Here is a 10,438-nt window from a genome sequence, read left to right on the forward strand (position 1 = left end):
CGTTGGCGGCCCGTTGGAGGCCCCAGCCCGGCCCGTTGGAGGCCCCAGCCCGGCCCATTGGAGGCCCCAGCCCGGCCCGTTGGAGGCCCGTTGGAGGCCCCAGCCAGGCCCGTTGGAGGCCCGTTGGAGGCCCCAGCCCGGCCCGTTGGAGGCCCGTTGGAGGCCCCAGCCAGGCCCGTTGGAGGCCCATTGGAGGCCCCAGCCCGGCCCGTTATATTTGTCCTTCAGTGACATTTAATAATTTGTGTTCATGAGTACAAACACACGTTGCCATGAACATGTGACGCTCCATGGGGTCTTCAGAGGTCGCGGTCGGCGTGTGAGAACATCCGACCTCAGCATGTCCTCGTGTCTGGAGAAGCTCTCTGGGCTCAGGACATCGGCCTCTGGACTGGAAACAGCTGCTGTGTCTCCTGTGTGTGTCTCCTGTGTGTGTGTCTCCTGTGTGTGTGTCTCCTGTGTGTGTCTCCTGTGTGTGTCTCCTGTGTGTGTGTCTCCTGTGTGTGTCTCCTGTGTGTGTGTCTCCTGTGTGTGTGTCTCCTGTGTGTGTGTCTCCTGTGTGTGTCTCCTGTGTGTGTCTCCTGTGTGTGTCTCCTGTGTGTGTCTCCTGTGTGTGAGTCCTGTGTGTCTCCTGTGTGTGTCTCCTGTGTGTGTCTCCTGTGTGTGTCTCCTGTGTGTGTCTCCTGTGTCTCCTGTGTGTGTCTCCTGTGTGTCTCCTGTGTGTCTCCTGTGTGTGTCTCCTGTGTGTCTCCTGTGTGTGTCTCCTGTGTGTCTCCTGTGTCTCCTGTGTGTGTCTCCTGTGTGTCTCCTGTGTGTGTGTCTCCTGTGTGTGTCTCCTGTGTGTGAGCTGTGTCTCCTGTGTGTGTCTCCTGTGTGTGTCTCCTGTGTGTGTCTCCTGTGTGTGTGTCTCCTGTGTGTGTGTCTCCTGTGTGTGTGTCTCCTGTGTGTGTCTCCTGTGTGTGTGTCTCCTGTGTGTGTCTCCTGTGTGTGTCTCCTGTGTGTGAGCTGTGTCTCCTGTGTGTGTCTCCTGTGTGTGTCTCCTGTGTGTGTCTCCTGTGTGTGTCTCCTGTGTGTGTCTCCTGTGTGTGTCTCCTGTGTGTGAGCTGTGTCTCCTGTGTGTGTCTCCTGTGTGTGTCTCCTGTGTGTGTGTCTCCTGTGTGTGTCTCCTGTGTGTGTCTCCTGTGTGTGTGTCTCCTGTGTGTGTCTCCTGTGTGTGTCTCCTGTGTGTGAGCTGTGTCTCCTGTGTGTGTCTCCTGTGTGTGTCTCCTGTGTGTGTCTCCTGTGTGTGTCTCCTGTGTGTGTCTCCAGGTGTTGTGGGTCACCAGCGGTGCTGACTCCTGCTCCCAGTACGTGGCCTACGCCTGCCGGATGTCTCGCCTGCTCAACACTCCTGGTGAGGTTCCCCTCAGCTCTTCATCTGCAGCTCCTCTTCATCGATGAAGGCTCTTTGTGTTAGCATTAGCAACAGATCCGTGCGGTCCGGCGACTCGTTGCACACGGCGCTCTGACACGCCGTGCTTTGACCCCCAGATGGCGTCCCGTTCACCTGGTGGGTCGGAAGAGCCAACGAGAGGCATTCCTACTGGGGGGGCTCGGGGCCGGGCGTCAGGAAGTGTTCCTGCGGTATCGAACACAACTGCACCGACCCCAGACACCACTGCCACTGCGACGCCGACCTGCGCTCCTGGTGAGTCCAGCTCGGCGGCTTCCTGTTCTCTGCTGGGTGAAGTCACACTTTATGTCCACTATTAGAGTTGTTATCATGATGTCGTGTGCACGACATGTAGCCCTATTCACATGCAGAGTTACAGGCCTCCCAGGACACACTCCCTTGTGACAGGTTTAACTTCTGAAGCCTGCTCCTAGGTCCAGGCAGAGAGGTCTATGAGGTCCATGAGGTCTATGAAGGGACATAGTGGTTTACCCACCACATCACTGCACCAAGGTTCAAGTTGTTCTCTGACAACTATAACATGTGCAAATACATGTTCATGGATGTATTCACAGTAACCAGTAATAACACACAGTGGTGCAGCTGAAGCACATGGGCAGTGTTTACGACTGGACCCTCTCCTGCTGCTGCATGCCCACATCATTTGGATTGTGTGTGCGTGTGTGTGTGTGTCTGTGTGTGTGTGTCTGTTTGTGTGTGTGTGTCTGTGTGTGTGTGTGTGTGTGTGTGTCTGTGTGTGTGTCTGTGTGTGTGTGTGTCTGTGTGTGTGTCTGTGTGTGTGTGTGTCTGTGTGTGTGTGTGTGTGTGTGTGTATGTGTGTGTGTGTGTGTGTGTGTGTGTGTGTGTGTGTGTGTGTGTCTGTGTGTGTGTATGTGTGTGTGCGTGTGTGTGTGTGTGTGTGTGTGTGTGTGTGTGTGTGTGCAGTGTGTGTGTGTGTGTGTGTGCGTGTGTGTGTGTGTGTGTGTGTGTGTGTGTGTGCGTGTGTGTGTGCGTGTGTGTGTGTGTGTGTGTGTGTGTGTGTGTGTGTGTGTGTGTGTGTGTGTGTGTGTGTGTGTGTGTGTGTGTGTGTGTGTGTCTGTGTGTGCAGGAGGGAGGATGCCGGCCTGCTGGTGTATAAAGACCACCTGCCCGTCAGCCAGGTGGTGGTTGGGGATACGAGCAGAGCCGGCTCTGAGGCCAAGCTCACCATCGGGCCCCTCCGGTGCCAGGGGGACCGTGAGTCTCACACACACACACATCTGGAGAGATGTTCTGTATCATCAGAGGAACATTATCGTTCAGTATCCATGTCCTGCTGTTGTCATCTAAAGGGAACTTCTGGAATGCAGCGTCCTTCACGAGCCCCGCCTCCTACCTCCACTTCCCTTCCTTCAGAGGAGACACCAGCACCGACATCTCCTTCTACTTCAAGACCTCGTCCACGCACGGAGTCTTTCTGGAGAACTTGGGAACCTCTGACTTCCTTCACATTGAACTCAGAGGTGTGTGTGTGTTGATGGTCTGGGTGTGTGGAGAGAGCTGCTAGACGTGATGTCTGGTGGGACCCAGTGAGCGTAGGGTTGGGTACGGAAAACCAACATAGAGACCAGAGCCTGAACTCAGAGGAGCACCAGGACGTTGATGACAAGTTTTGCATTCATAAAAGTAGCCCAACAAATAATAAATGAGCCATTATAACCATGTTTAAGATAGCTCGTAGCTCACGTGATGAGGCGTGATGAGGCGTGATGAGGCGTGTTGAGGCGTGATGAGGCGTGTTGAGGCGTGATGAGGCGTGTTGAGGCGTGATGAGGCGTGTTGAGGCGTGATGAGGCGTGTTGAGGCGTGATGAGGCGTGTTGAGGCGTGATGAGGCGTGTTGAGGCGTGATGAGGCGTGTTGAGGCGTGAGGCGTGTTGAGGCGTGATGAGGCGTGTTGAGGCGTGATGAGGCGTGTTGAGGCGTGATGAGGCGTGATGAGGCGTGATGAGGCGTGATGAGGCGTGTTGAGGCGTGATGAGGCGTGATGAGGCGTGATGAGGCGTGATGAGGCGTGATGAGGCGTGATGAGGCGTGATGAGGCATGTTGAGGCGTGATAGGCGTGATGAGGCGTGATGAGGCGTGATGAGGCGTGTTGAGGCGTGATGAGGCGTGATGAGGCGTGTTGAGGCGTGATGAGGCGTGTTGAGGATGAGGCGTGTTGAGGCGTGATGAGGCGTGTTGAGGATGAGGCGTGTTGAGGCGTGTTGAGGATGAGGCGTGTTGAGGATGAGGCGTGTTGAGGCGTGATGAGGCGTGTTGAGGATGAGGCGTGTTGAGGCGTGATGAGACGTGTTGAGGATGAGGCGTGTTGAGGATGAGGCGTGTTGAGGCGTGTTGAGGATGAGGCGTGTTGAGGCGTGTTGAGGATGAGGCGTGATGAGGCGTGTTGAGGTGTGTTGAGGCGTGATGAGGCGTGTTGAGGCGTGATGAGGCGTGTTGAGGCGTGATGAGGCATGATGAGGCGTGTTGAGGCGTGATGAGGCGTGTTGAGGATGAGGCGTGATGAGGCGTGTTGAGGATGAGGCGTGATGAGGCGTGATGAGGCGTGTTGAGGATGAGGCGTGATGAGGCGTGATGAGGCGTGTTGAGGCGTGATGAGGCGTGTTGAGGCGTGTTGAGGCGTGTTGAGGCGTGTTGAGGCGTGATGAGGCGTGATGAGGCGTGTTGAGGCGTGATGAGGCGTGTTGAGGCGTGATGAGGCGTGTTGAGGATGAGGCGTGTTGAGGATGAGGCGTGATGAGGCGTGTTGAGGCGTGATGAGGCGTGATGAGGCGTGTTGAGGATGAGGCATGTTGAGACATGTTGAGGCGTGTTGAGGCGTGATGAGGCGTGATGAGGCGTGTTGAGGCGTGATGAGGCGTGTTGAGGCGTGATGAGGCGTGTTGAGGCGTGTTGAGGCGTGATGAGGCGTGTTGAGGCGTGTTGAGGCGTGATGAGGCGTGTTGAGGCGTGTTGAGGCGTGATGAGGCGTGATGAGGCGTGTTGAGGCGTGATGAGGCGTGTTGAGGCGTGATGAGGCGTGTTGAGGCGTGATGAGGCGTGTTGAGGATGAGGCGTGATGAGGCGTGATGAGGCGTGTTGAGGCGTGATGAGGCGTGTTGAGGCGTGATGAGGCGTGTTGAGGCGTGATGAGGCGTGTTGAGGCGTGATGAGGCGTGTTGAGGATGAGGCGTGTTGAGGATGAGGCGTGATGAGGCGTGTTGAGGCGTGATGAGGCGTGTTGATGCGTGTTGAGGCGTGATGAGGCGTGTTGAGGATGAGGCGTGTTGAGACATGTTGAGGCGTGTTGAGGCGTGATGAGGCGTGATGAGGCGTGATGAGGCGTGTTGAGGCGTGATGAGGCGTGTTGAGGCGTGATGAGGCGTGATGAGGCGTGTTGAGGCGTGATGAGGCGTGATGAGGCGTGTTGAGGCGTGATGAGGCGTGATGAGGCGTGATGAGGCGTGATGAGGCGTGTTGAGGCGTGATGAGGCGTGATGAGGCGTGTTGAGGCGTGATGAGGCGTGTTGAGGATGAGGCGTGTTGAGGCGTGATGAGGCGTGTTGAGGATGAGGCGTGTTGAGGATGAGGCGTGATGAGGCGTGATGAGGCGTGTTGAGGCGTGATGAGGCGTGTTGAGGCGTGATGAGGCGTGTTGAGGATGAGGCGTGTTGAGGATGAGGCGTGTTGAGGATGAGGCGTGTTGAGGCGTGATGAGGCGTGTTGAGGCGTGATGAGACGTGTTGAGGCGTGATGAGGCGTGTTGAGGATGAGGCGTGTTGAGGCGTGTTGAGGATGAGGCGTGATGAGGCGTGTTGAGGATGAGGCGTGATGAGGCGTGTTGAGGCGTGATGAGGCGTGATGAGGCGTGTTGAGGCGTGATGAGGCGTGTTGAGGCGTGATGAGGCGTGTTGAGGATGAGGCGGGATGAGGCGTGATGAGGCGTGTTGAGGCGTGATGAGGCGTGTTGAGGCGTGATGAGGCGTGTTGAGGCGTGATGAGGCGTGTTGAGGATGAGGCGTGATGAGGCGTGTTGAGGTGTTGAGGCGTGATGAGGCGTGTTGAGGATGAGGCATGTTGAGGCGTGTTGAGGCGTGATGAGGCGTGATGAGGCGTGTTGAGGCGTGATGAGGCGTGTTGAGGCGTGATGAGGCGTGTTGAGGCGTGTTGAGGCGTGATGAGGCGTGTTGAGGCGTGTTGAGGCGTGATGAGGCGTGATGAGGCGTGTTGAGGCGTGTTGAGGCGTGATGAGGCGTGATGAGGCGTGTTGAGGCGTGATGAGGCGTGATGAGGCGTGTTGAGGATGAGGCGTGATGAGGCGTGTTGAGGATGAGGCGTGATGAGGCGTGATGAGGCGTGTTGAGGCGTGATGAGGCGTGATGAGGCGTGATGAGGCGTGTTGAGGCGTGATGAGGCGTGTTGAGGCGTGATGAGGCGTGTTGAGGCGTGATGAGGCGTGATGAGGCGTGTTGAGGCGTGATGAGGCGTGATGAGGCGTGTTGAGGCGTGTTGAGGCGTGATGAGGCGTGTTGAGGCGTGATGAGGCGTGTTGAGGCGTGATGAGGCGTGATGAGGCGTGTTGAGGCGTGATGAGGCGTGTTGAGGATGAGGCGTGATGAGGCGTGTTGAGGCGTGTTGAGGCGTGATGAGGCGTGATGAGGCGTGATGAGGCGTGTTGAGGCGTGATGAGGCGTGTTGAGGCGTGATGAGGCGTGTTGAGGCGTGTTGAGGCGTGATGAGGCGTGTTGAGGCGTGTTGAGGCGTGTTGAGGCGTGATGAGGCGTGATGAGGCGTGTTGAGGCGTGTTGAGGCGTGATGAGGCGTGTTGAGGCGTGATGAGGCGTGATGAGGCGTGTTGAGGCGTGTTGAGGCGTGATGAGGCGTGTTGAGGCGTGCTGAGGCGTGATGAGGCGTGTTGAGGCGTGCTGAGGCGTGATGAGGCGTTTTGAGGCGTGTTGAGGCGTGTTGAGGCGTGTTGAGGCGTGATGAGGCGTGTTGAGGCGTGATGAGGCGTGTTGAGGCGTGTTGAGGCGTGTTGACCGACGCTCTGCTCCCCTCTCCCAGCAGGCTCCACGGTCGTCTTCTCCTTCGACGTGGGCGGCGAGCGGGTGGAGCTCAGCGTCCGCTCGCCGGCGCCGCTCAACGACGACCAATGGCATCGCGTGGAGGCCGAGAAGAACATCAAGGAAGCGGCGCTGCGGCTCAACGGGCAGTACGCGGACGCCAGGACCACGCCCCCCCAGGGCCACGCCACGCTGGAGCTCTACAGCGAGCTTTATGTCGGTGAGAGACGCAGCCCTGGCCTCCGCCTCCGTCGCCCGCGAGGTCATCCTCCTGTCTCCTGTCTCCTGCCTCCTGCCTCCTGTCTCTTGTCTCCTGTCTCCTGCCTCCTGTCTCCTGTCTCCTGTCTCTTGTCTCTTGTCTCCTGTCTCCTGTCTCTTGTCTCTTGTCTCCTGCCTCCTGTCTCCTGTCTCTTGTCTCTTGTCTCCTGTCTCCTGCCTCCTATCTCCTGTCTCCTGTCTCCTGTCTCCTGTCTCCTGTCTCTTGTCTCCTGTCTCTTGTCTCCTGCCTCCTGTCTCCTGTCTCTTGTCTCCTGCCTCCTGTCTCCTGTCTCTTGTCTCCTGTCTCCTGCCTCCTGTCTCCTGTCTCTTGTCTCTTGTCTCCTGCCTCCTATCTCCTGTCTCCTGTCTCCTGTCTCTTGTCTCCTGTCTCCTGTCTCCTGTCTCCTGTCTCCTGTCTCCTGCCTCCTGTCTCCTGTCTCCTGTCTCCTGTCTCCTGTCTCCTGCCTCCTGTCTCCTGCCTCCTGTCTCCTGTCTCCTGTCTCTTGCCTCCTGTCTCCTGCCTCCTGTCTCCTGCCTCCTGTCTCCGGGGAGGGTCAGAGGCGGTAGAGGGCCGGTCCCTCTGGGAGGCGGTAGGCTGACCTTGTGGGTCACTTCAGACATGAGGAACACGTCTGGACCAGGAGAGGACGGGGTCAGGGCGACAGGTATCAGTCATGTGACACCAGGGAGGACGTCTACCTGTTGAGGGGCCTCCGCCCCGCTGACCTCCACGAGCATCGACAAGGAACGGGCGAACTTTCTGAAACGTGTGAAATAACATTTAACCTTAAATATACTTATTTAGACTTATAATAAACCGATTAGGCAATAATAAGACTATTAGACAGTAATAAGACTATTAGGCAATAATACGACTATTAGGCAATAATAAGACTATTAGGCAATAATAAGACTATTAGACAGTAATAAGACTATTAGGCAATAGTAAGACTATTAGGCAGTAGTCTAGACCAGCGGTTCCCAAACTCAAGAATGCCGCGGCCCAATTTGAAATCTGAAAATCTTCTGCGGCCCACCCAAGCCTTAAATCACAACCAGCGTTGACGACGGGTTGTCGACGGGGGGGGGGGGGGGGGGGGGGCTAGTGAGAGGGTGTTCACCTGTGCAGGGTTTTTCCTGCATAGAGAAAATGTGGGCGCGCGCCTAAGCCGTAATCGGAGCTCTGGCGCGCGCGAGCCGAGAAGAGTTGACGGGGGGTAAACGAAAATTACAGGGTGACGGGTGGTCATATTTCACCCTGTTATAATAGTAGGGTGAAACCAGTGGCGTCCCTAGGCTAAAAAACAGCCCCGGATGTTTTTTAATTAGCCCCGAATGTTAATTTAAAAAAAATTTACAAAAAGATTTGGCACACAAGTGGTTAACACCTCCAGGTCGCACGCGACGTCATTCACCCAAAACAGCGGAGTCAGACTGGCAGCAGGCGCACATAACAGCAAGCTGCTGTCTGAGAGTGTTTCTATGTCTACAAAGCCCAGCGCCGCCGCTCCCATAACGCGCATCGCTCTGCCGTGATATCTCACTAGAAAAACTCACTAGCAATTTCAAACTTTTCAAAATTGAAAATTAAATTTTTTTTATTTATTTATTGTAAATGACCTCTCACGGCCCACAGTTTGGGAATCGCTGGTCTAGACATTCAAAGTGTTTTCTTAGATTTCTTTAAACAAAAGAAAAACAGAAAACACGAATATTCAATTTTATTTATATTTTATTTTAACTTATTTCTGTTTTTTCATAAATTAAAATGATACTTATAGATTGTTTTGTGTGTACTTACCTAGTACAGGCAACACAGATAGGACAGACACATCAACTATTACATAATCTAAGTTATGGGTCATCGTTTGCCCTCTCCTCGTGACGTCAGGGGCAACATTATATTTGATAGGCTCAGTTTTGCCCTTTGCCCTCCTGTGTTTCTGACGCTATGTGACACCATGTTCCTCACTTTCCTCTTGACATGACTTGACATGGATGTGAATTGAAGCAGTCCCCATGTGGTCGCCGTGGAGACTGTCAGCTTTAATTCAATAGAAACAACAAAACTATCACACCAACCATTTAGGAACTACAACCATGTTTACACAGTCCCCATGTCTTCAAGTCGTTGGACAATTGGCTTACCAACGGTTAGAAGGCGGTTACTCATCTCCTTGCTCTATCTCTAAGGCTCCTGCAGAGGAAACTCACCTCCTTCCTCTATCTCTAAGGCTCCTAGAGGAACCTCATCTCCTTGCTCTATCTCTAAGGCTCCTACAGAGGAAACTCATCTCCTTCCTCTATCTCTAAGGCTCCTACAGAGGAACCTCATCTCCTTACTCTATCTCTAAGGCTCCTACAGAGGAACCTCATCTCCTTACTCTATCTCTAAGGCTCCGACAGAGGAACCTCATCTCCTTACTCTATCTCTAAGGCTCCTAGAGGAACCTCATCTCCTTACTCTATCTCTAAGGCTCCTACAGAGGAACCTCATCTCCTTGCTCTATCTCTAAGGCTCCTAGAGGAACCTCATCTCCTTACTCTATCTCTAAGGCTCCGGCAGAGGAACCTCATCTCCTTACTCTATCTCTAAGGCTCCTAGAGGAAACTCATCTCCTTACTCTATCTCTAAGGCTCCTAGAGGAACCTCATCTCCTTACTCTATCTCTAAGGCTCCTAGAGGAAACTCATCTCCTTACTCTATCTCTAAGGCTCCTACAGAGGAACCTCATCTCCTTGCTCTATCTCTAAGGCCCCTACAGAGGAAACTCATCTCCTTACTCTATCTCTAAGGCTCCTAGAGGAAACTCATATCCTTACTCTCTAAGGCTCCCAGAGGCACCTCATCTCCTTACTCTATCTCTAAGGCTCCTACAGAGGAAACTCATCTCCTTACTCTATCTCTAAGGCTCCTAGAGGAACCTCATCTCCTTACACTATCTCTAAGGCTGAGTCCTACGGAGGAAACTCATCTCCTTGGGGTAAGGGGGTCGTCCTGCAACCGCAAGGTTGTGGGTTCGATCCCCGCTCTCCCCATTAGTTGCAAGTCGAAGTGTCCTTGAGCAAGGCACTGAACCCCCAGTTGCTTCCCGGGCGCTTCACCGCAGCCCACTGCTCCTTAATAACTAAGGATGGGTTAAATGCAGAGAACTAATTTCCCCTTGGGGATTAATAAAAGTGTATATTCTATTCTATCTCTAAGGCTGAGTCCTACAGAGGAAACTCATCTCCTTACTCTATCTCTAAGGCTCCTACAAAGAAACCTCATCTCCTTACTCTATCTCTAAGGCTCCTAGAGGAACCTCATCTCCTTACTCTATCTCTAAGGCTCCTACAGAGGAACCTCATCTCCTTACTCTATCTCTAAGGCTCCTAGAGGAACTTCATCTCCTTACTCTATCTCTAAGGCTCCTACAGAGGAACCTCATCTCCTTACTCTATCTCTAAGACTCCTACAGAGGAAACTCATCTCCTTGCTCTATCTCTAAGGCTCCTAGAGGAAACTCATCTCCTTGCCCTATCTCTAAGGCTCCGCCTCTCCATCTTCCCTCCTAACAGTTGATACCATGGTATATCTACTGAAATAAAACTGAATTCCCACACCGTGTGTCCGGTAGCCCCCTGGGTGGAGGACACCGTGTGTCCGGTAGCCCCCTGTGGG

General features: G+C 54.1%; 1 protein-coding gene across 1 annotated transcript in view; it reads left to right on the forward strand.

Annotated features, from left to right (window-relative positions):
* Positions 1 to 10,438, forward strand: part of cntnap2b (contactin associated protein 2b) — a 55,187-nt gene that overhangs the window by 43,508 nt on the left and 1,241 nt on the right. The window contains exons 14-18 of the mRNA XM_056420377.1: positions 1,309 to 1,393; positions 1,531 to 1,687; positions 2,541 to 2,668; positions 2,764 to 2,934; positions 6,521 to 6,736. Of these exons, the coding sequence (XP_056276352.1) occupies positions 1,309 to 1,393; positions 1,531 to 1,687; positions 2,541 to 2,668; positions 2,764 to 2,934; positions 6,521 to 6,736 (757 nt within the window). The remainder of the gene's footprint in view (positions 1 to 1,308; positions 1,394 to 1,530; positions 1,688 to 2,540; positions 2,669 to 2,763; positions 2,935 to 6,520; positions 6,737 to 10,438) is intronic.

The sequence above is a fragment of the Pseudoliparis swirei genome, chromosome 8, assembly GCF_029220125.1.
Source record: "Pseudoliparis swirei isolate HS2019 ecotype Mariana Trench chromosome 8, NWPU_hadal_v1, whole genome shotgun sequence".
Classification (NCBI taxonomy): Eukaryota; Metazoa; Chordata; class Actinopteri; order Perciformes; family Liparidae; genus Pseudoliparis; species Pseudoliparis swirei.